Consider the following 24,625-nt stretch of genomic DNA (forward strand, 5'->3'; position numbering starts at 1 on the left):
TTAAACAAATAACAACAACTTTCATTTCCCATCTAATTCATAAGGTAAATAAACATAATCACTTAAACGTCTATGTAATTTAATGGTAGTGATATCATGAATAACTTGTTTACAAATTAATTTTTAAAATTTAATCCATCGACAATGGCATTGGTCCAATTCGTGCTAAAATTTATCAAGCTATCAATAAAAATGACTTGTTAAAAAAAATCTTCGATTTTAACGATCAATCACATTATATGTCAACGATTTGGTTGTCGCTGATAGACCAACTAAAAATCAACCGTCAATATAACGATAATATAAAATTTTGTAGTAGCATTTCTTTTTTATATATTATGATTATAAATAGATAGATCAGTATTTGTTGATATAAAAGTTGACAGGTCAGACAATTCGATCATGGTGAAACAAAAAACATCGACCGGTCTATGAGAAAGTCGAAGTATTGTGCAGGTCGAAATAATATGACACAAGGCTTAATCTATATTGGAAGTTTCGACTTACCATAAAAATTTGAGCATAAGGAAGTGGAATGTTAATTATAAGATGGGTCGAGTCGGAAGTCTCTAAAGTCGAAATGCGCTAATTGCACGTGCCTTTATCCAGAAGTGGTATAGAAAACATGGGACTTAGAGAACTAGGTAAGAGAAGACGTGAAATGTCAACTTGGGAGTCAAAATTATTCGTGGTCAAGACAAGGTCGTGGGTCATAAAGACCCCGAGAAAAAAAGAGAAAGCTAGATCGTGTCAAGAGAGGAGCATTCTATATTTCACTTCTTATGGTCTATAAATAAGAGAAATTCAAAACAATTCAACGACTTCAATTAGAATACTTCACAATCACACTAAAATTCTACAAAAATCTAAATTACACTGACATAAAAAAAATTCATAAAATTTTAGTGTAAGTGATGGTCTAGAGTTAATTTTTTGTTGTTTATTTTTTTTCTTTTATTTTCCCTTTCATTTCTAATTTATTTTATTTCTTTTGTTTCCTTTTCAAGTACTTTAATTTTTTTTATTTATTTTAAACTTCAAATTATTTACTGTTTTATTTATAATTTTTATTTATTCATCTATTTTCTGATTTGTTATTTTTATCTTTACTTATTTTATTTTGATTCTTTTTTGTATAGAGCATTTTTTTATTTTAATTTTGACTATGCTTTCTTTGAATTTAATTTTGAATCCACTCTTTTTTAGGTGAGTCGAATTTGCTTCTCGAACTGAAATATTAATACAGACTTGATTCGACACTTTGTCGAGAATCAGTATTATTTTGAAAAAAGATATTTATACATATTTAATAACTATGGTAATTTATGTGGGTTTGAATAATATGAAACTAAATGAGTATAGAATCATCTATTACTTAAACAAGTGATTTAGTTTGAGATTAGCAAAATCAAATTTGTATAAGATATATAACAATCGTACTAGGTGTTAAAAAAAAATCAACTACCAATTAAATTTCTATTATTGTACTGTAACATGAAAAGGGTAGATAAATTTATATATTTATGGGCTTCCAATGGCACATGTGATTGTTATAGGAGAGATATATGGCTAACATGATTATGTGGCAGAACACAAAATTCTACATAGAAACAGAGAAAGAATATATATAGATATATTGTATTTGCTCAATTGATGTGTTGTTTGAAACTTTGAATAATTTGAATACATAAACCAAACCTCTTACAACAAGTAAACTCAAAAATAATGAGTGATCAGATGTGTGATGACAACGGGATTGGAGCAAAGAAAAAGCCTTTCTTGCTTTGGAAAGAAAGGGAGAAAAATGAAATCATGTTCCCTATATTTTCATTCAAGAGGAAGCCTCTTCTTCTTCCTCTTTTTCTTTCTTCTCCTCCTCGGTTTCATCCTCCGCTTTCTTCTCTTCCTTGTCGGCTTCAGGTTCCGCCTCAGGCTCCGGCTGCTGCACGGTCTCGTCGGGGATCTCGGAAGGATCAGAGGAGTTAGTCCTCTTGTGAGCAGCAGCTTGGAGGACATGGCTGTAGTTCCCTTTCTCCATGAAGAGTTGTGCAAAGTGGTGCCTACAATAGAGGACACCATCTAAGGCAGCATAGGAAGAATGTGTCAGTGGGCACCCTGCATGAGCACACCTAAAGCAACTCTTGTGAAAGCATTCTCCCTCCAGTGTCACCTATTTCATTCTTTTTGTCAATTCAAGTCCTTTTATATATATATATATATATATATATATATATATATATATATATATATATATATATACTATATAGATTAGTTATTATGTGCAAATTTTCATCACAAACCTTCTCCAGTGGATACACTGTTTTTGAGCAAACCGAACATTTGTCCAAGGTTCCACTGAACATGGAAGAGAGTCTACTTGGGGTCCTGTTCTGAAATTATCATTATATTTCCATCTTAGAAACAAGAATAATTGAACAATCAAATAATATAATAATAAAAAATTGGTAGGATAATGTAACACACCAGGTCATTTTTCTCAGAAGACTTTGCTGCCACATTTCAAATTCATGAAACCAACACAGCCAGTTAGCCAAATGAATCAACATAATGTGACATGTGAATTAATCTCTTATAATTTTTGAGGGTGAATAAACAGAAAACAAAGAGACTTTTAACTTATTGCATTGATGACATTTTAATTATTTAAGAAAAAAATAAATAAATTGGAGTTTGATCATCTAACCATTCTGGAAGTTCTTGCTGAAGTTGCCAGATTCCTTGAAGAGCTGTTCAAAATGTGGCCTGCAATAGAGGACTCCATCCATTGAGGAGTATGTGCTCATCTGAAAACAACATCAAAATGTTGGTATCATTGGCCACCCTTTTGTCATACAGAACAATTAAAATAATCATATGAATTAAGGAGACAAATATGATTAAATTTTAAGGGATATATACCGTGAGAGTTCCCTTGCAGTGACTGCATTTGAAGCAATTTTTATGGTAAGGTATGCCTTCAAGAGTTAACAAATCAACCACATAAACAGTCTTATCACAAGCAGTGCATTTATCAAGAGTTCCTGTGAATGACATTGTTTTTCTTCAAATGGGAACTTTCTTGAATTTCTCTAATCCAGCAAACTTGTTGTCTGAGGAAACAAAATGTAAGAATTTCCAACAAAGGTGCACACACACCTCAGACAAATTATTAAAAGAGGGGGTATTGAACAAAGTCTTGGATATGTCTAAGAAAAAGAAACTTATATCAAACTATTAGTGGATTAGTAATTGGTGGAGAGGGTGATTGGACACCAAAAATATTGAGGAAAACTTGCAAAAATTAGTGCTTTAATTTGTGGATATAATCTACTTGTTTGGAGTGAAAACAGGCTGGTGCCTTTGACCATTTCAATTCTTGTGTAAAATTATAGAAATGTTACAAAAATAAAAATTGATTAATATTTAGTAATCAACATGGAACATAAAAAATTGTGAACCACCACACTTTGCTCAGTGTTTTTCTCATCAATTTTCCTTTTTAGTTCTATTGGTATTTTGTTACATGTATTGCTGATGCTTTATTCCAAAAATTACTATTTATCATTTATTTAAAAAATTCCTATTAGTTGAATGTATTGGTTCATGGTTGCATAATTAAGTTAGTCATGGATTGAGTCCAAGATATCTTTTAGATTTTAGAATTGTAAGAAAGGCAACGTTTAAATTAATCATTTTAAAAAATCATATTTAGAATAAATTAAGAAGAGAATGTAATATGTTATTTCTTTTGATTTATCGTCTCCAACTATAAGTTTTGGACTTTGGCCTATAAATTTTAGAGGAGACAAATCCAAATTAATTTGATTATTTCAACTTTAAAAAAAAAAAAGCTCGCCATGCATTATATACCATACAAAAGTGGAATTGTTCAAAACATTTGCCACAAACCTCAATAGAACCAATGTTGTAACTACTTCTTTTGTTAATTGTTTCTTTTCTACATCAGATAAAGTAGTTCTAATAATCACCATTATACAAGAAACATAGCGACATTAATTAGTAGCAAATTTTGCATTATTTTATTCTTTAAAAAGATAAGGTAATATCATGGTGGCAACACAACTTGTTGGCAAAGTATAAGATCTGAAATTGTCTTTCCATGCCTATCAACTCTTCTGGAACAATTGACACCACCATCTAGAATGTTCCTAACAACAACATTAAATGCTTGGATTCCCTTAACATGATATATCTCAACCTTAACATTTTCATGGACCCATTTGTCTCTATTTTTTCTTGCATCAAGATCAGGATTTGAAGAGGAGTCTATGAGTGGTGCAACCACTAACTTTATCCACTCAGGTGTAACAATTTGCTTCAACTTGTGAATATCAGGACCAAAATGTGGGATGATAGAGAAGTTGATGTCATTTCCTTTGTCTCCGGCTCTGCTGTGTGCTACCTCATAGAGTGGAATGTTTCGACCCGACGGCGCCGGGGAGCAAGCAAGTTGTTGAGTATCAGCTTGTGAGAGAGCTGTGAAGCTGCATTCAAGATGAACCAATTTATTGGACAGACTACTAGTTGTGTTCTGCTTCAGTGCGATTCGCCAGAAAACATCTTCACGCCTAACCTGAAGTAACAGAAAGCACTTTATTATTAAAAATGGTAATGGATGAGTGGATGACTCCAAACTTGAAAGAAAGAAAGAAAGAAAGTACCAGCTGCTTTTCTAGAAGAATATCTTTCTTATATCCAGTACTGCATTGAAAGAAATAAAAAATATATCAACAACGAACAACAGTAAGTAGTGTAATTCGTAGAATATCGAGAAAGTCTATAGAGCCAGCAGTTTTATTAAAATTTAGCCAGCACTTAACCAGCAAAAAGAAAGTAAGCAATCCTATACTATTAGATGTAATCTCACACCATTAAAAATACTAATGATAGCTAATTGATGGCTACAAATTACAAAACTTGCTGGCCCCCTAGCACTCCTCGATGGATTCCACCACCTGACACCACCACCGCCAGCCGGTCCATTTGTATACAATGCTGTAAATTGCGTGGTAAAGCGGAGAGCGTGGTCCTTGTGCTGGAAAAGTCCATCCATGTGTAACCTAATATCTTGACTAGTATTATTGTCTAGGCTGCAAGCCTTGAGGCTATCAAATCCAATGATACAAGAATGTATACACTCATTAAGTCCGCCTCCGGGGAATGTTTCTTCCATCCATGATCTAACCACATATTCTGCTGCTTTACCGCGTTTAACGCATTCATATCCACCATATGATATCTCTCCCCATCCTTTCCATCCACATTCCTGTCAAGTTGAGGGAGGGGTGAGCATTGCATTGCATCATCCATCAAGAACAACAATCATAATAACAAGAAATTCACCTTTGGAACCAACTGCAAAAGTTTATCAGGAGCTGAATTAGTAGTAGATGGTTTTGCCCCGTGACACACAACTCTGCAGCTCGATAATGGAACGAATGATACATCCTGAAAATCAATGACCTGTTCCTTTTGTTAATATCTTACTATCTATGAATCATGAGATCAAAATGAAAACCTCTCACTTACTACATCTGGGGTCACATAAGCACTGGGGTCTCCAATCTCGTACAGTAATTGTTGGGCACATGTACTGAAATTCAGAACTCCACCACTTCCTTCAGCTTTGGCCACACATACTTGCCCATCATAAGAGATTTCTGCATAAGGAAGTGATAAATCCAGTAGCTGCTCAAAGGACATATCTCGGTACTTGTCTCCTGGATGCATGAAATATCCCCCTGTGAGTTGACAACCACACTCTAGAAGATGCCCTGCCATGGATCCTTGAGCAAGATGCTCCCATTCATCCCAGTTCCAACCTAGCTCATAAACCTACCAATATAAATACCAGCTTCATCATTCAGAAGGAGGTATATATAGATGAATAGCGTAAGAAAAAGGATATATATATATATATATATATATATATATATACCATAGGTGCTAAGAATAAAGCAGCATCTGCAACTCTTGAAGTGATTACTACGTTGGGTTGGTATTTCTCAAGACAGGCAACAATAGGAGCAGCACCCATGTATGTGCTGATACCCTTCATATGGAAAACAAATAATTGCTAAGTGAATGCATGCCTTCATTACAACACAATACAAGGAAACAGAATCTTACACCCTCCATGGTATAGGACTTCACATGTGACAATCCTGAACCTGAAAATATTGTAATTTGTAGAATGCAGAGAATAATAATAAGCAAAACTCACAATGCAACTTGGTTTCTTTGGCTTAAAAATACTAGTAATAAGATAGATAAAAAATTGAAATTACAAGAACTATCACACCACACACCTTTATCCAAAAGTAGACTTTTCACAAGTAAAAGTGTGAAACAAAATTTGACAGCGAAATTCAAATACCTAAAATTGAAGTAGGCACTTCATGAGCTACAGCCACAGAAACATTAAGCCCCATGTCTCTAGCTAGTTCTAATACCTTGTGTTGTGCGCCCTGAGGATCCACTATAGATAAATACAATTAAGAAAACCATATAATCTATTAACAATTATAACGTGATCCATTTAAACACAGAATTTAGATATTCTTACTAGCACCCATATTGGTAATTATGCAAGTTCCTCTTTCCAAAGCCAGAGGCAACAGTGTATGCATCCAGTCCGAAACTGCCAAGGTCAGAATTTGATTGATACTTTACAAGGTGGTGGAAACTCAGGAACAGTTAACTTCATGTGAAGTTAATAGATGAGAGCCCTGATTAACTTCACATGAAGTTAGCTGCACTTGAGTTTCTACCTTACAAGGTCAACAAAGATGAACATTACACTAACGGGAAACACCTACTCTGAGAGTCATAACCGTCGCCACCAGACATCATGATTTGATAGCGATCGGCAAGAGTGCGCTCCGCCAGGCATTCGAGAACCAGATAGTTTAGTTCCTTGACTCTTTGAAGCAACTTAAGAGCAGCCAAAGGCCTGTCACCCCCGAACCCTGCTCCACAACCAATGTAAACCTTATTCCTCCGTCTTTCAGGACTACTTCTCTGTGCAATTTAATAACAACATGGTTAATTGAATATCTCCTTGGTGCTTCAAAACACAACACAACTAGAAACAAAACCAAATGTGAGGAGTATTTAGCTAACCAGCTTGATCAAACAATTATAAATCTCATCTTCATCAGGTTCCATTTAATTTCTTCTACAATGAAATCTGAACAAACATAAAACAAGTTAGTCAATCATGAAGAAGTAGCTCCCTGAGTTATTAAGAAAAGGAACGTTTTAATGCAACATACACTGTTTAGTGGTTTTATTAAAACATGGTTCATGAGTCATGATAGAATACTGCGACTTTTCCTAATCTAGCGCCAATCCGACCTAGCTAATGTTACCTTCAACTATATATAATATCAAATCAACATATATATAATTGAAATTTACCTTCAATTTCACAAGAACACAGCACTTTTAATTCTTTTCTACAAGAGATAAAATTAAGCAGCAGAGACTAATTAAACAAGAACCATCGGTGCTAACAGTATTGAATGATGATAAGGAATTAAGGCATCAAGAAAGCAATCATTTACATGCAATAAGTGAATAATGGTAATACAAGCATAACGAAGAAAAAGTTATTGTTACCTTCTTCCACTTGGAAGGAATGAGATATAAGTATAAAACTGCAGATATAATTCTGAGAAGGGGACACAAAAAGATTGAGGAAGTGATGTATCATGATAACGATGATATTATATTATTATGCATGACATATGAAGGGACCCACCCAGCTAGTTTTGTGCATTTTTGTCAGTATTATCAATCTGCCAGTTTTGTCCCATCCAAAATTAAACAATTTTAATAATTGCTTATTTATAAAAAAAAAGTATATGGAGTCAATGAAAATTTTGTACAATGTATACAATAGAAGTTTATTCAGTATTAGAGATATAACTATTAGTGTTATCTTTTTCTGTCAGGTTAAGTTTTTGAGATGAGTGATTTCATAACATGATATAAGAGCTCTATAATTTAATATATTTAATGAAATATATTTTATTGAATTATTTAATAAAAAAATATTGAAAAATTGTTAAATTTTGTTATTTTTAATCATTATTTATAGTTATTAATTAATTAAATTTTTTTAATTTAATAATTTAATAATATATTTTATTCTATATTTTTAAATTTTATCTATGTTTTTTTATTCTCAAATATTTCTAATAACGTGATCATGAAATAAGTCAAATAACTAAGTCATGATTCAAGCTGATAACATATTAAAATTGTACTTTAAAATACATGTTAAAGTAGGATTGAACACAAAATAAGTCATAAAAAATCAAATAAAGGAAAAATATGCTGCTGAATTAAATCATACATAAACGTAGGATAAATGACATAATTAAATAAAATAGAATTTTAAATTACACAAATATAATATTTAAAATTTAGTTATATTAAAATTCTCTTTCATATTTATATAAATTGTGATTAGTTGTAGGATTTTAATAGTTTGCATGTAATCCACCTTAAGTCATTACGGTTTACGTGCAATATCATATAAAGTATAAATCGCTACGAATTGAAGTGATTTATAAAGAGAAAATGACAAAGCAAAAACTGTTGCAATTTATAGTTTATGAGAAAGAAAAATAAAAACATAAACCGTAGTAGTAGATTTGGACTTAAATCATTTTTATTTGTGTTTGTATCATTGAAAGAACTAAAGATAAAAACATAAACCGTAGTAGTAGATTTGGACTACCTAGCCAAGTGCATGTATCTAAGCATGCATTGCCAGAGAGGGTACTGAAAACTAGATTTGAACATTAAAAGAAAAACGCACAAGTTATGTACCAACTATATTACACTGTAGCGGTGGAAATAAGTTAGGCATTAGCTAGTCTCTCACAAATTATTAAATGGTCCTATCTTTTATAATAATAATCTAAATCAGTATTTAAGAATTTGAGAAAAAGACAGATAGATCCTTGATTTTTCAAACTTTTGACAAATATATCTCTGACAAAATTTAAATACAAAAAAGTTTCTGACTTTAACAAATGGAGGACAATTTAGTCCTTCCGTCTATTTGTCTCTCATACACCTAATGAAACTGGCTGACGTGGCTGAAACAGTGTACAAGTGTCCGTTACGGTGCCACGTCGGAAGGGAAAAAAAGTTCGAAGGACAAATAAGTCTTTGACGTCATTTTACAAATAAAGTTCGAAGGACAAATAGGTCCTTGCGATTTTTTTTTTCATTATACTTCTATTATGCTTCTATTATGAGAATTTAGTTTATAAAATTAGGCTACTTTTTTTTTTGTATGGAAAAAAATATTGGTGTTTTTGTTGAAAATTGGAGAATGTGGTGTAATTATAGATGGGTAGATTTTTTTTGTGGGAAGTCAACACGTGGGGGGCGTGGTGCAACACGTGGGGGGCGTGGTGAACACGTATCATCATTCTGACCAACACGTGGAGGGCGTGTTGAACACGTGGCAGCATCTTAGCCAACACATGGGGGCGTGTTGAATAATTTTCACAATACTGTAATACACTTCAAATGTCAATATTTAACCAAAACACCAATTTTCTTTCCATATTAAAAATAATTTCTGATAAAATTATGCTTGTATTTTGAAATCTAGTTAACTTGTTTTATTCTACAATTTAAATTATTTGTATTAAAATTGTAGAAATTGGGCTTGTTATGTTTCTACTCTTTTTCTTAAATTGCATTAGTTTAGTTTTAGTGCATTTGTGTATTATATTAGAATTTGTTAAATTGTATTAGTTCAGTTTTCATCATACCAGTGGTATTAGTTAGCATCAGTTCATTTATGCATCAAGTTAGCATTAGTTCATTTGTGCATCATTCATGTACTAAGTTAGCATTAGTGCATTTGTGTATTATATTAGAACTAGTATTTTTATACATAATAACATTACGAGAATATTTTTTTTAAATTATAATTCACTTTGTTCTAACAGTATAAATTATGCATGACACAAAAGATTTATAAAATTAAACTACTTTTACAAAAAAGTCGTAAGTTGACAAAAGTTTCTGACTAAGAAGACCAATATATCTGCAGATAAAAAATTAAATAATAAGATTTTTAGTTATTATTTTATATGAAAAAGTCTAATTTTTTATTAGTAATTAATTTTAACATTCGTTATCTAAAATTTAAAATAATTTAATGTGTATAATTTTACATTTAAAATATTTTAATTGTAAAAAAATATCGAATGACATATTTTGATTTGTCAAATTACTAATATAAAATATAATTATATATAGAGTAAAAATAGTAGAGAGAAATATAAAAATGGAAAGAGGTAGATGAGAGAATTTAGGAAATGAGTTTATTAATTTTGAAAAAAAAAATTCTCAAGAACCTATTTGTCCTTCGAACTTTATTTATAAAATGACGTCAAGGACTTATTTGTCCTTCGAACTTTTTTCCCCTTCCAATGTGGCACCGTAACGGACACCTGAACACCGTTTCAGCCACGTCAGCCAGTTACATTAGGTGTATGAGAGGCAAATAGACGGAAGGACTAAATTGTCCTCCGTTTGTTAAAGTCAAGGACTTTTTTGTATTTAAATTTTGTCAGGGATGTATTTGTCAAAAATTTGAAAAATCAGGGACCTATTTGTCTTTTTTCCTAAGAATTTTTAGTTGACACGGACACTGTCGCGTGACACGAGATACAATACAATATGAATATACCGACACGCGAATTTTAAAATCTTACATGACATAGGAACACTCATATATATAAAATATTAAGTATTTTTTAGATAAATTTTAATGATATTTTGATATTTTATTGATATTAAAATATAAATTAAAATTTTTAATTATTTTTAATATCTTATTTTAATTATATAAAATATTTAAAATATTTTTTGTTTTAATAAATAATAATATATTTTTGGTGACTAATAAATAATAATATATACTATATCTAAATTTATTTTAAGAATATATGTTAAGAATAAGATTGGACACGCAGACACGTGATGGTAGTTAGGTGTGTCTAGACGTGTCCGGAGAAGAGGAATTTTATATTTTTTATTAAGACACGGTTGGACACAATAGACACGCGTGTCGGACGAGTGTCGATGAGTATCGTGTTTGAAATGTGTCCGACACGCAGATACGCTAACTCAGCGAAGTGTCCGTACTTCATAGGTTGACACTTTAATTTTATTAAATTTTAATTATTAAATTACTTTTTAATTTTTTATTTTGTTAGATAAATTAAATCAATTCTTAATAAAAAATTAGACAAATAATATTTATTAAAAAGGGAGTAGAAGTAGTGTAAATGCATAATTGATATGCACTCGTGGACTCTTTTCAGTGTTTCCCTATTTAGTTTCTAATTTCTATAGCTTTCAACTGCCTCTTAAATAGACAAAAAAATATCCAGCATTTTAATGTAACTTCAAAATTTCAGTAAATTCTTTAGAAGTTAAAATGTGCAATGAATTTTTATCTTTTTTTTTTTCGGTAGCATCAATCAACCCCTTTAGAGTTGGAACGAATTCTTCATCATAAGATTTAATTTCCTAATTATTTCTTGTTAATAGAATATTATGTGTTGGTCATTATGTGTGTTTTAGTTGTTTTTAGTTTTAAATTTTAATATTTGAAGTTGTTTGTGAATTTCTAATATTAAATTATGGATAATTTATTATATGAAATTGTAAAATTTTAAATTTTATTAAGTTATAAATTTTTGAATTTATATATTTAAAATTATTTATAAATTTTTTAATAATTTTATTTAATATTTAAAACTTCAATTAAACTTCGATCGAACCAGTGAATAATTGAATCATAAATTTTATTAGTTTATTGACCGATTCGGTTCTCGCAACTTTAGAATATTAAAATCAAATATTAAGTATTTTTATGTAATTCAAAATTTTAATAGCTAAACTTTTAATAATTTTAAAAAATTAAAATAAATTAACTCATAAATAAAAATGATAAAAAAATTGTGAAAATAAATATTACAAAATCTAATAATTATATATATAATTTATAATTTAAATTAAAGTGAATCTCTCCTTACAAGGCAGGGAAAATAAAATAGTTTAAAAATAAAATTAAGATTAAGGGTTTATTTGGGTGAACTTTTAAGAAAAGATCTTTTTTCGAGTTATCTTTTTTTAAAAGATTTTATAGAGAAGTAAAATTAATTTTATGTTTAGATATCTCATATAAAAAGGTCTTTTTATCTATCAATAATGTTTGGGTATAATAATATAAAAGTACTTTTTTGTTTATTTATTACATAAAAAACATCTTTTTTTAAGAAAAAAAGATCTTTTAAAAAAAGATGTAAATTACAGCTTCTCAAAAAAAATCTTATTTTAATTTTACTAATGCTTTTATTTTTACTACTAAAAATTTGCCAAATATATTAAAAAATAAAAAAAAATCTTTTTTCATTAAAATTTTTTTTTTTAATAAAATAATGGTACCAAACATGCACTAAATCAATTTACGAAATTTTCGTTTTTCGTGTGTCATTAGACTTGGTTGAGTTCCGGAAATCACAATAGAGAAGCGTGCCATTTACCACCGCCGGAGATTTTTACTCCATTCCAATCCGTAATATCCATTTCCACTGCCACACACTCCTCTTCTTCTTCTTCTTCTTCCTCCTCCTCTCTCCGGCGACAACCATGGCTGACCGAAACCCTTCCACCGATGACCTTGACCAGCTCCTCGACAGTAACGACCTCTCCCTCTCTCTATGTTCATCACTCTTGTTATTTAATCTTTTTAATTTTATTTTTTTGCATTCAATCATTTCAGGTGCTTTGGATGATTTCCAAACCTTCAACCTTAATAATTCCTCCGCTCAGAGGTCCCTATTTTCTTCAATATAATCACTTTCCCTTTCAATCTTTTCAATTTTGTTGTCTGAATTTTTCTACTTTGTTATAATCTCTTAGGAGCGGGGAAGCAACTGTGGTGAAAAAGGAGGCACCTTCTCTTCCTTCTAGGGTTCAAGGATTGGGGATGGGTGGTGGGTTACCTGATTTGAAAAACAAGAAAAAGGGGAAACAGAAGGCTCCCAAAGATGCCCACGTCAGCGAGGCACTCGACAAGCTGAGGGAGCAGACCAAGGAGGCTGTCAAGGGTCTCGAATTCATGGCTCCGTCGTCGGCAGATGAATTCGGTAAGGATGCCTTGATGGAGGATTGGGTCAAGCAGTTTGAGGACCTTGCTGGCTCTCAGGTAACTAAGTTTACATCCTTCCATTCATTTCCTTTAAAGTTGAAAGCTTTGTGTTGTTGGGGAATGGTGCAATTGAAAATCGTTTATGCTAGTTTGAAGTCAAATCTTTGTTTCTTGTGCTGTGGTTTACAGTTTGAGTAAAATGGTTGAGTTCATGAAGTTGTGAAATGAGTAAGAGAGTCATGGATTTTACAGGCACCTTGTGTTTTGCTTCTTTTTTATAGTGTCTTCTGTAAGCATTAAGCTTATCATTGGGGCATATAATTTTACCATAATTTTCTAGACATGTATGAAACCATGAATTAGTAAAAGGATTTCACGTCCTTGGCACAAATTGAGTTATTCTGTAACGAAATGCTTGATTTTTATACATGATAATACATGATTAAGCTATGAAGTGGAGTGAATAGTGAATGTTGGGTCTTGCGGAAAGTTATATTTTGCTTTATCATTCCACTAAAATGGTATTTGGTGTTTGCTTAACTTTTTACAAGCATGTGATAATTTTCCTGTTGCTGTCATTGGATGATCAATTATATTCAGATTTCTTATCTTGATTTGACTGAAATGTGTACTTAGTTATGGAATGGTCAAGAGATTATTGACAAGGAGGTTGATGACTCATGTTTATATGGCTTTTTCTCCCTTTATGATTCTTTTTCTAATATTAAAATTGAAAATTGGGCTGCTTATTTTCATGTAATGACAAGTCCGCATTCTCGTGGTATAGAAATCATGTTGGTAGTGCTCTCCACTTCTTGCATTTGGTTTTGTCTGATTTTGGATGGGATATGAAATCAAGTTCACCATATATTCTGGCATCCAGTTTTCATATTAAAATTCCTAAAGCTTAGCTATTATGCCAGAGTATTTGTTTTAATGAAATGTAGTTGTCCATATTTCTTTCCAAATAGCATTTGAATGAACTAAAATAGTGCTTATACTGTGAGGGAAAAAAAACCTATTTATCTTTTAATGGTAGTGTACTGTTTTTGTTTGTATAGAATACATTATGTAATGAACTCTTACGGATTTCCTGCTTCTTAACTTAAAGAGATTGCACTAACTGCGTCTGCAAATCTCACTCATAATCTTGCTTAAGAATTCAAAAATAAAGGTATTGATTACTGAAATTTTATAGAACATTTGCAATTTTCAGCTATTAAATAATGAAGGCTGTCAAAATAGTCACAAATTTAAGCTTAAGATTGATAGATGACTTTTTACTTTTGTATGTTAATATTTTTTGTTTGATATTCCCGGTTTGTAAAACTGTATGAAGTTTATTTTATGGGATTGTAGTCCTTTATTTGTATGTTTTGCTTTATACTTGCCATGGCATTCTGAAGAGAAGTAATTTCTGTTGTAAATCAGTTCTTTAAGTGCTTTATTTTTTATTGTAAATCAAAGCAATTAATACGAGGGTTCTTATCTTATGTTACAATTAATCGCCTATAGTTTGCTTGTTTGGCAATAGGGATCAGCATCTTTCCTTGCTTAAATGTGTCCAAATTTTTTTTAATTATGAACTCAAGTTGAAAATTTATTGGACTTGGATAATAGACGCAAACAGGAATTTGGACTCTAGGAACTGCAACGTACTTTCTGAAAAGAGAAGTTCGAACCCCACATTTAGGAGGTTACTTCCATGCAGAAGTGATTTTGTTTGAGTTTGACATGGAAAAGCAACTAGCAAAAGATTTTAGCTGAGACATGCAGCCCAGCCTGGAAATGTGTTTCACAAACTTAGCTACTTGTACTATATCTTCGATTCTGTTCTCTCAAATATGGGAATGAGGAGGGGGAACATATTATTGTGTACATACTACACACTGATATGTTTCATCATTTTTTCCTTGTTGGCTCTTCTGTTACCCCCACTTTTTGTTCTCTTCCGTAATTCCTCATCATGAGAACACTGTATCTTGGCATGATTTCTGGAAGTCAAGCTGATAATGTCATTAATTTGTTTAGGACATGGAATCTATTGTGGAGACCATGATGCGGCAACTTCTGTCCAAGGAGATTCTTCATGAACCAATGAAGGAAATAGGAGAAAGATATCCAAAGTGGTTGGAAGAGCATAAATCCAGCTTAAGCAAAGAAGACTATGATCGTTATTCACATCAGTATGAACTGATACAGAATCTGAATGAAGTCTATGAAAATGATTCTGAAAACTTCACCAAGATTGTTGACCTCATGCATAAGATGCAAGAATGTGGACAACCACCAAATGATATTGTCCAAGAGCTTGCTCCTGATTTTGATCTAGCCAGTCTTGGCCAGATGTAAGTGTTCTATCCCATCTTATCTTATCTTTGAACTGATTGCTATGGCTGTTTTCGTGTTTATGTTGTACTGTACAGTTGTAACTGCAGCCTCAATTTTCTTACTTCTAAATCAAATTGTCAGCTCCATATATTCTGAAATAAATGAATGATCTGTCACGGAAATTTACTAGTGGGTAGAAGTTGACTATGTAGAGTAGCTGTTTCTAGGGAATGCCTTCAATTCACCAAAGTTAAACTTTGTGCATGATGCACCAAGATAATCCAATGATGTAGATCTAATAAAAACTATAAAAAATTTTAACATTATGCTAAGATTTATACCATGGGCTTATCTTCGTGCATCAAAGCATGGTCTTTGTTTCTATGATGATGTTGAACATTTGGTCAGATTTTTTTTCAATGCCGAATAAAGGGCAGCTTGGTCTATACGCATCCCACGTTAACTTAAGATCCGGGTAATGTCCACACCCGAGGGTGTAATGTAGCCAGCCTAATTTGATAATTGTATCAGTGGCTAATTCCACGGCTTGCTCAATAAATGGCCAAAATTGGCTATTTATGATTTTTATCTTAGTTTGCAGATAGTATAACTTAAAAATAGAATCATTTTTCTTTAAGGTGCTTGGTATGGTGTTTAATGCATTTCTTGTTTCTAAACCACTGAAAAGATGACTTGTTGTAATATCTGCAAATTTGAAAATCTAAATGTAAACCATTCTTGTTGCCATTGGTCACCACCAACCTGTACTAGTGGCTTCCTACAATCCTGCTCCAACATTCCTAATAAGAAAAACTCTATCAGCAATAGTTGCTATATGCACCAACCTGTTGCTATGATTGACAAGCACTACCCCATGCTCTGCCTCAACCCACCACGAGTGTTCACTGGTGTTTCCATTTGCCACTGACCGTTGCCTTATCACTACCAATTGGGAACGATGTTGAGAATCTGAGAATTTAAATGGAAATTTGAGGAATTCAGACAGATGAAATAGAGCAACTGCCTTTATACTTTCAGGACACGATTTTAAAACTTAAAATTACTTGGTAGCATTTGTTTCATTTTCTGGGTATGAAGGCTTTGTTTTCATTTTCTGGGTATGAAGGCTACTTAAACGTAGCATTTGTTTTCGTCATGTTACATATGTATTTATGTGTATCAACTCTAATATAAACATTTTCTCCTTCTGCAGACCTCCAGAAATGATGGACTCTCAGACAAATTGTTCTATAATGTGAAGCAATTTCTTCCTCCTTATACTTTGGCAGCTGCTGGTTTTTCAGATTCTTAGGAACATTTGTTTTTTAACTTGTTAGAATAAGAAGGCTTTTATGCATTACTATTTTCCCCCTTTGTCTACTCATAGTTAAGCTAAGTTTGTATATTATATCAGGGATTTTGTAACGTTTTGTGACAGCAATCATGGTACTAGTTATTGCTAGTTGCCCCCACCAAAATTTTCTTTCTGATTTTTTTATAATCATTTCCTATTTAGTTGCTGGATGTTTGATTAATGTTTTTTGCCTCGTGAATTAATAATAATTTTCCAATGGCCTGAGGCATAAACTAGTATTTTTTTGTCTTCCAATTTTTATGATTTCATGTTTTTTAATCTCACAAGTCAATAAATATTGGTGGTGTAAAATAAATTATATATACCTCTGGGGAAGCACCATTGGACTTGTATGTTCATATCTAATGCTTGTGAATTTTATTAGTTTAAAAATACAGTAATTCGGTACTTCTCAGCGGCAGCTACAGAAACATTTCGAATATCAAAACAATCAATGGATGAATTTTTCAATTTTTTTTATTTAAATTATGTAAATATCAAAATAATCAATGGAAGATGATTTCAATATAAAAGGTTGCATTTCTGTAATTTATAGTGCCATTTTATTTAATAATGTCATTTAAGCAAATATGATTCGTAACAGCCAATGTAAATGGAATAAAAATATAAAGAGTCTTTAAATTATAACATACAAAAGATGTCTACAAATACTATGTTTAAACAAAAAAATTATTTGAGGGTTATTAAACGTATTCTTAGTGTTTGTTACGCCAATATTCATCTTCCCAAAATTCAACCTGCTTTGTTAAACTATCTTTTCTGTCAAGAATGCCTTGAAGTGTTGAAGGATCATATGGTGGAGGAATAGTGCATGGATATGAATCACTAGGAGATTTCACCATTGAATCCTCCATGAATTTCCTCCCAATACCTTGTTCAGAACATGCCATTGTTTCAGGGCAATACTCCACTGCCCCTTGAGGTATAGTTGGCTTGAACTTTTGAAGTTTTGCATATTCATTAAGCAGATGAAACATGTAATCATACACATACTCCATGCTTAAATCTTCATGTATGAATTTGCTAGCTGCCTCACCTATTGCTTGTGCCTGCTAATTAATTAAATTGAGGGATATAAAGTAATAAATAAAGAAGAATTAGAAAATGAAATATTGAGAAATAGATTGGTGACCTTATGAGTGTTGTTATTGCCCCATTCGACGGCAAACTTAAGAGAAGTGCACTTGCTATTGTCTCTGATGGGCCAATAGTGTTGTAATGGCTCCATGCCTCTTATAAAGAAATCATAGAACTTGGGCTTAACATATAAAGTCATGGAATCACATGCCAAAATGTATTTCTCACTTACTGACCAAGCCCACCCTTCTATGTATATCTTATACCTGTGCAAAATTAAAACACCAAAATGTGTCATTCATAGGTTAAAGTTAAACTATTAAATTGGTTATTTACGTTTGGCCTAAATTATGTTTTGGTCCTTAAAATTTAAAGTGCTCTATTTGAATATAAAAAAAATTCATTTAACTTTAATGTAGTCATATCGTGAGGCTAATAATAAGGTTGATAATCTGCATAACAAGTACAAGCTCCAGAGACACAAAATCAATTGTGGATGTATTAATATCATTCTCTTTAATTCTATAGAAATATTTGATTTAAATTGTAAGAAGAATGATAAATAAATGTATTAATACATCTATAGTTAATTTTGTGCTTCTAGAGTTTATACTTGTTCTCTAAATTATCGACATTGTTTTTGTACTGCTGTTATATAAAACATTCCATTAATTATTTAACTTTGACTTTATGGTGGATTATATTTAAGCTAAATTAAACTTTTTTTAATTCAAATAAAAGACTTTAAATCTTAAACAAACCAGAATTACGCCCGTAGGATCAATTTAGTACTTTACCGGTCTTTCATATTGTAAAACATATATATATGCAAATGCAAAGGAAAGATAGCTACCTATGGGTGCATTGGTCTCCTAAGTTGGATGTTTTGTATCCTTGATTAGATTCTTGGTCCCAGTCCTGTCTGTATAGACGAGTGTTCCAGTCATTTTTGTCTGTAACATTACATTTCAAAAGATTTTTCCTAGTTGGAGCCACATCAGGATTCCCCTTCCAATAAGCATATGGTACTCTATCCTTCCATTTCATCTTCTTGTTCCCTTGTTTGATTTCACTCAAGGTATCTCTCCATGGCTTTATATTTATTTCAGCCCTGTTAAAAGTGTACAAGTTCTATCAATGTGCCTAACACATTATAACATTGTAAATACATAGGAGAATAATTTAAATTTACCATCCCCAAAAGGACCAATCAGGGAAGACAATGTCGAAGCTCCATTGATCTGAGCAATATCTAAAGAGAGGGGGTGGTGGGGAAACAGCATTTGGGCCTTGAAACCTGTCCCTATGGATCACAGGCCTATCATCACAATCAAACAAGAGCTCCAAATCAGGAACCATACCAGGGTACCACCTTAGTAGTTGTACGATTCCCCACAGAGTAAACATATCTCTTGTTTGTATTGACTTCCTATACTTCTCCACGTACACCTTTCCGCTCAGGATCACTACCCTAAAGTGAGATGTCCTTTTTGCCCCTTCAAGCATTTCCCTTGTGATCCCTGTCTCTCTCCATGCCTTTAGATCTTCATGGATCCATGTGAAGTATGACGGACACATTAATGGACGGCTCTGATTGCTGTTCTTTGTCGGGTTATGTGATGTAGGGTAGTTGTCTCTGGGACACGTTTGTGTCTCATTCTTCTCCAAATTCAAATTGCTGCATCTAAGTGGAAATTCTTGTTTTCGGGATACCATTGGAATTGTGTGGACTGTTGAATAGTTCTGGCTTGGAATGAAAAAAACTTCAAAGATGGACTTCACAATATAACAATTTCAATATTAGACTATTTTTTTATCACATTATTAAAAGCTGCCCCAAAGATAATCTAGCTACCTCTACTACAAATAATGCTAATAAGCAAGGAATATCATGATTTTATATTTTCATGGTAGAGCAACGATTTATCAAGGAACTAGTGAAGAAAAAAAAAAAAAAGAACCATAATAATTCTCAGCAACAAAAATAATATTCCTTTATATTTCTCTATATATTAAGGAAGAAAATAATTGGGTTTGAAATTTCTTCTCTTTATTAATTATTTTTCCTAAAATTAAAAGATTATATTATGAAGATATTCAGGCAATACAATTAAAATGGATACTCCTATAAAGATGAAATTGTAATCTATCAAATTGATTGACATGTTTAATTGAATATATTATTAAATGATCTAACAGTTTGTAATATCATCTTCATGTTAAAATGTCTTCGTAAAAACATTTACTTATATTAAATACTATATTTTCTTAATTTTATTTTATTTTCTAAATTTTGTCCAATAACAACCGAAAAATAATATAGATTATATTTGCATGAAATAATATATATGTAGATGATTCACCATATACATCTTTGGCTGTTTTCTAGAAGAAAAAAATGAAAGAAAAGGGGAGATCAGAGGGGGAGAAGACAGGGAATTTTTTTTTAAGGAACATAAAAAAGAAGAAAAAAGAGAAAGGAAGAAGCAGTATATCAACATGCACAAATTAAAACCAAATTACAAACAAAATGGCACAGATTTAATGTGCATATTATTATTATTATATTACTGACCTGATTCCAAGCTACAGAAGCAAATAAAGTGGCCACAGCAACGCAAAAGAGCAGAATCAACGTGCTTGCAACTGCTATAATAGTATTCTTGTTCTTTGCCTTATGGTGATAGTGATGATGATGCTGATGACGATGATAATAAGAGCTACCACCACCCCAGAAGAGTTTAAGGTATGTCTCATTGTCCTTGTTCATCCCTCTATATACTATATTCTGATTGATGATTATTAGTTCTTAAATTGAATTTGAATTTGTACCAGCAAACTCCAAGCTAAGAATCAATACATATATATACATGCATACATATATCTCTAAGGTGTTGCATGCGGAGTTAATATATTATTTGTATATATATGAGTTTATGTTCTTTCTTTTCAGCACTAAGGATTCTGAAAATATAGAGAATTGAATAAAGGAGCGAGGAAGAAACTATATGGATATATGGAGAATGAACATATGCAATTATATAATATATATGGTCCCCTCAAATTCTTCTATAAGAGTCAAATACTAGTATAGAGAGCATTAGAGCTGTCATTATGAAATTGGAAGTCTCTGACTAAATTAAAGAAAATTAAACAATTCTACAAGGCATCTAGAAGAGAAAGTTTATACCATATGTCCTTATACATGAACGGTTCTGAGATACGCCTTTTCCTTTTTTTTTTTTTTTTTTTTTTACTTTGTATTCGTTGTCTTCTCCTTTTTATTCACGGTGAGTCAACTTAACGTGAAATTGTTAGATGAGAGTTGTTTGATGAAAATTTAGTCAAATCAGGCAAATCATTTAATGGTTATTAGGTATTAACTTCACGTAAAATTGACTACACCTGAGTTTTCACCCTTTTTTTTTCCTTTCTCTTTTTCAATTTTTTTTCCTTCACAATTTTTTTATATTTATTTTTTATTAATTTTTTTATATGAAAAAATATTGGTATTTTTATTAAAAATGAGATTATTGGGTATAATTACAAATTTGTGAATTTTGTAGGTGAGAAGTAACACGTGGGAGCATGTTGCAACAAGTGGAGAGGCATGTTGAACACGTGACAGCATCCCAACCAACGGGAGCGTGTTGAAACACATATGGGGCATGTTGAATATTTTCACAATAATATAATACATTTCAAATGTCAATATTCAAACAAAACACCACCTCCACTTCCATATTAAAAATAATTTCTGTTTATTTTTCCTTTCAAAATTCATTTTTATTCATTTATGTATATCATGGTATTTTATCATGAAGAAAAAATATAGGTAGATAATGAGAATACTAAACAATGTGAATAATGAATATATTTTGGATGTTCAACGTATGCAAATGATTATATTTATTATTCTTAATTGGATAGTTATTCATTTTGATTCGATTTACTCATGCACAGTTAACAATGACTGGATGTTTAATTTACTAGGTGTGCGAATAGTTATGCTAATGTTAAGATTTAGGAGGTAATTTGAGAATAAAATGTTTTTTATTTCATTAGGCCAATTTTAAAATCTATTGTTTACATTGTTTACAAAATTCATTATCTACCTAACAAAATCGGAAAGCAAAATGTAGTAAATAAGAGACAACAAAAAAACCTGCCTAATTGAAAACCATTATTAAGTTGAAATGGGAAAATGGAAAATAACATTTATATCAAAGCGGCAAAATAAATAAACAAATAAACAAGATGATGATGGAAACTTTTCCAAACTTTTGATATAAAAAAAAATCTCATTGTGTAAACACATAATATTGTAAAAAATTATAAATTGTAATAGGGGCTTACTGTAGTATCATGGCGTAACTTGCTCCTCAATTCTATGCCGGAAATCAAACGTTACAATGTTACATCACATAGGCGATTCCGGAAGACTCCTATATAGTCATCTTTTTTTATATTTTATCACTACTATTCGCCATTGGCATCTCTGATTTAAAATATATTTTGTAGATATACATCTCTGCTATCATTTTTAGTACATTTATTTATATTTTATCACTACTATTCAACTAATAATTTGACTAAAAAATTATGGTTATCATTTTTAATACAAATATTTTCTATTTGCAAAATTCAAACTCAATATTGCTAAGGTTTGGTATAGAATATAGATGAAAGATTTATAGGCATGACCAAAAAATTTTTTTCAAGACTAGAATATAGAACTCCTTTTAGTGTATATGAGAACGTGACTGAATGTGTGTAATGTAAGGGGAAAAAAAACTCTTATTTTGTTTCAGATTTTATTATTTTACGTGATGAGTTATAAACTTATAATATTATCTATCTGTAAACAAAAAATGATTAATTATACATGTATGTGAACATTATTGTTGCCCACAAATAATGTAGGTGTTGGACACAATGAACAAGTAGTATCTAAATCTGAACAAAAGTTTACTTGCAATTTCAGACATTAGAATCTTGGAATTTTAACCTAACTATATAAACACATTCTAAAATTATGTGAAGATTTCTTGATAAAAACAAATTAAACTTGGATTGTTGACATTGTTTAATTTGTTGCCTATTCTCAAGAAGGCAAAGTTATTAAAGACAAAAGACTAGGTAGGGTGGTGTGAAAAGTAAAGGATGGCTGCTACCACTACCTATGATGTTGAGTATACACGAAGGGAGGCCAGGGACCAAATTAGATACATAGATATATAAGCAATTCCAGTATAGTTGCTTGCTAACAAGTCAATTACTTCGATTTTGGACCAACTTTGTTAGGGCAAAAATTAAATTAATCACATTGTACATATATTATAATAATACCTAATTGTTAGGTTAAGATCCACTAAATCAGCTCTTCTTATTAGTTTCTCAATTGTTCGTCTATTTTGACTTCATTGAGTTTTTCAGTTCATCAAAAGGAATTCATTATTCTCATGTTAGAATGTGTGGGACTGTGGGGCATTATATAAAAAAAGTTCACCTTAACAATTGTATAATTTAAAGGTGTCAATAGAGGTGTCAAATGAGAGTGCTTTATTAGACTTTCATACACAAAGAATAACAGAATTTTTTGTAAGGAAGATAAAACAAATGGGAGATATAGTTCATATCTTTAACGCAACTAGCTGCTTTTCCTATAATGATTAATTGATATGAAATTAATATTTGGAATGAATATCATGTAACTTTATATCTCTTAGTCTCACCTACACTTTTTCTCCTCTTATATTTCTATTGCTCTTAATTGCTATATTGTACAACACTAATTGCTTTGTGAATAGTATTATTAGACTAGGGGAGTGGATTATTGAATGAAGAGTGGTTAAATGGTTTTTATGCTCCACTTTGATACACAGTAATTCATTAGCCATCGATAACTTTTTAAATGAAGTTTAATAGTTTTGTTAGATAGACAATAATTTTCGTAAACAATGTGAATAATAAATTTTAAAATTGGTCCAATAAAATAAAAAAATACTATACCCATACGAAAATCATGAAAATCATAAGTGAAGAAGGGAAGTTACTGTATGCATAACTGCATTGTTTATTAAACTCACTGTCTACTTATACTATTAGGAGATACAATAGGAAATAGGAAAAAAAATTGATTTATAAATATATTGTCACTCCAATTTAATTATTACATATTTAACCATTTCTACAATAATGATTAACCCTATTGTTATTATTATTTTCCCGTGACTTATCATTGCTACACTATTACCTTTTTCAAAAAGAAATGAGCCTCATTTTTACTAAATTTTATAAACAACTAACAAATTAATAAGTATTAATAATATATATGAAATATAATCATATATATTCAAAAAAATAAATTATTAAATTTTTCTTTCATCAATCTATATATCGTACCAATAGATCATTGATTACACAATCAACTTATATGAGAGTAGTGATCCAAAAAATAAACAAAATAATATAACAAATGAGAGAATTAAGGACTTACAAAAGTGTGAGTGACAAGTTTGAGCAACTAAAATGAGGAAGGAAGAAAAACGTAAGAGTTGTGGTAAGTGGTCGATGTAATTAGTAAGAGTGCATAGTAAAAAAGATTAGAGGAGACAGGAGCTCGA

At 31.2% G+C, this 24,625-nt stretch overlaps 4 protein-coding genes across 13 annotated transcripts; 1 reads left to right on the forward strand and 3 right to left on the reverse strand.

Moving 5' to 3' along the window:
• Window positions 1-1,613: 1,613 nt before the first annotated feature.
• Window positions 1,614-3,208, reverse strand: LOC112705517 (LIM domain-containing protein PLIM2b). Its single transcript, XM_025756344.3, has 5 exons — window positions 2,920-3,208; window positions 2,705-2,804; window positions 2,485-2,510; window positions 2,301-2,390; window positions 1,614-2,170 (listed from the first exon to the last, which is right to left on the reverse strand). Exons 1-5 carry the CDS (start codon window positions 3,052-3,054, stop codon window positions 1,832-1,834), a joined length of 690 nt encoding a protein of 229 aa, XP_025612129.1. The 5' UTR covers window positions 3,055-3,208; the 3' UTR covers window positions 1,614-1,831.
• An 809-nt stretch (window positions 3,209-4,017) lies between these two features.
• On the reverse strand, window positions 4,018-7,756 carry LOC112705518 (uncharacterized). Of its 8 annotated transcripts, XM_072200284.1 has the most exons (13): window positions 7,642-7,720; window positions 7,441-7,478; window positions 7,144-7,210; window positions 6,840-7,041; window positions 6,587-6,661; window positions 6,398-6,499; window positions 6,151-6,191; window positions 5,960-6,073; window positions 5,551-5,856; window positions 5,365-5,484; window positions 4,977-5,287; window positions 4,683-4,722; window positions 4,018-4,594 (listed from the first exon to the last, which is right to left on the reverse strand). In XM_072200284.1, the coding sequence occupies exons 3-13, from the start codon at window positions 7,186-7,188 to the stop codon at window positions 4,067-4,069; spliced, it is 1,884 nt and encodes a 627-aa protein (XP_072056385.1). In that variant the 5' UTR covers window positions 7,189-7,210; window positions 7,441-7,478; window positions 7,642-7,720; the 3' UTR covers window positions 4,018-4,066. The 8 variants fall into 8 exon arrangements, with proteins under 8 accessions (XP_072056385.1, XP_025612132.1, XP_025612130.1 ...); XM_025756347.3 differs by lacking the exon at window positions 7,441-7,478 and having other exon boundaries at window positions 5,365-5,469; window positions 7,642-7,750; XM_025756345.3 differs by lacking the exon at window positions 7,441-7,478 and having other exon boundaries at window positions 7,642-7,748.
• A 4,770-nt stretch (window positions 7,757-12,526) lies between these two features.
• On the forward strand, window positions 12,527-17,025 carry LOC112705520 (peroxisome biogenesis protein 19-2). The gene is made up of 5 exons (XM_025756350.2): window positions 12,527-12,763; window positions 12,848-12,899; window positions 12,988-13,273; window positions 15,248-15,564; window positions 16,761-17,025. Exons 1-5 carry the CDS (start codon window positions 12,715-12,717, stop codon window positions 16,804-16,806), a joined length of 750 nt encoding a protein of 249 aa, XP_025612135.1. The 5' UTR covers window positions 12,527-12,714; the 3' UTR covers window positions 16,807-17,025.
• Window positions 17,026-17,520: 495 nt separating this feature from the next.
• LOC112705521 (uncharacterized) lies at window positions 17,521-21,148 on the reverse strand. 3 transcript variants are annotated; one of them, XM_025756351.3, is made up of 5 exons: window positions 20,575-21,148; window positions 19,192-19,775; window positions 18,853-19,110; window positions 18,055-18,265; window positions 17,521-17,971 (listed from the first exon to the last, which is right to left on the reverse strand). In XM_025756351.3, the coding sequence occupies exons 1-5, from the start codon at window positions 20,767-20,769 to the stop codon at window positions 17,618-17,620; spliced, it is 1,602 nt and encodes a 533-aa protein (XP_025612136.1). In that variant the 5' UTR covers window positions 20,770-21,148; the 3' UTR covers window positions 17,521-17,617. The 3 variants fall into 3 exon arrangements, with proteins under 3 accessions (XP_025612136.1, XP_072056392.1, XP_072056393.1); XM_072200291.1 differs by having other exon boundaries at window positions 17,521-17,974; XM_072200292.1 differs by having other exon boundaries at window positions 17,521-17,974; window positions 19,192-19,742; window positions 20,575-21,065.
• Window positions 21,149-24,625: the final 3,477 nt, after the last annotated feature.

This window comes from Arachis hypogaea, chromosome 8 (genome assembly GCF_003086295.3).
Source record: "Arachis hypogaea cultivar Tifrunner chromosome 8, arahy.Tifrunner.gnm2.J5K5, whole genome shotgun sequence".
Lineage (NCBI taxonomy): Eukaryota > Viridiplantae > Streptophyta > Magnoliopsida > Fabales > Fabaceae > Arachis > Arachis hypogaea.

Bases quoted from the DNA above. Each gene is read 5' to 3' on its own strand.
- LOC112705520 (XM_025756350.2), top strand. From the start codon at position 12,715: ATGGCTGACCGAAACCCTTCCACCGATGACCTTGACCAGCTCCTCGAC. The intron at 12,900-12,987 runs GTCCCTATTTTC...ATAATCTCTTAG, and splicing joins AATAATTCCTCCGCTCAGAG to GAGCGGGGAAGCAACTGTGG. The intron at 15,565-16,760 runs GTAAGTGTTCTA...CTCCTTCTGCAG, and splicing joins CTAGCCAGTCTTGGCCAGAT to ACCTCCAGAAATGATGGACT.
- LOC112705517 (XM_025756344.3), bottom strand. From the start codon at position 3,054: ATGTCATTCACAGGAACTCTTGATAAATGCACTGCTTGTGATAAGACT. The intron at 2,511-2,704 runs GTTAGATGATCA...GAAATGTGGCAG, and splicing joins CAGCAAGAACTTCCAGAATG to CAAAGTCTTCTGAGAAAAAT. The intron at 2,391-2,484 runs GTGTGTTACATT...TGATAATTTCAG, and splicing joins CTTCTGAGAAAAATGACCTG to AACAGGACCCCAAGTAGACT.
- LOC112705521 (XM_072200291.1), bottom strand. From the start codon at position 20,769: ATGAACAAGGACAATGAGACATACCTTAAACTCTTCTGGGGTGGTGGT. The intron at 19,111-19,191 runs GTAAATTTAAAT...CACTTTTAACAG, and splicing joins GATTGGTCCTTTTGGGGATG to GGCTGAAATAAATATAAAGC. The intron at 18,266-18,852 runs GTAGCTATCTTT...AATTTTGCACAG, and splicing joins GGAGACCAATGCACCCATAG to GTATAAGATATACATAGAAG.
- LOC112705518 (XM_025756345.3), bottom strand. From the start codon at position 7,188: ATGGAACCTGATGAAGATGAGATTTATAATTGTTTGATCAAGCTG. The intron at 7,042-7,143 runs GTTAGCTAAATA...TAAATTGCACAG, and splicing joins ATAATTGTTTGATCAAGCTG to AGAAGTAGTCCTGAAAGACG. The intron at 6,500-6,586 runs GTAAGAATATCT...ATTTATCTATAG, and splicing joins AATTACCAATATGGGTGCTA to TGGATCCTCAGGGCGCACAA.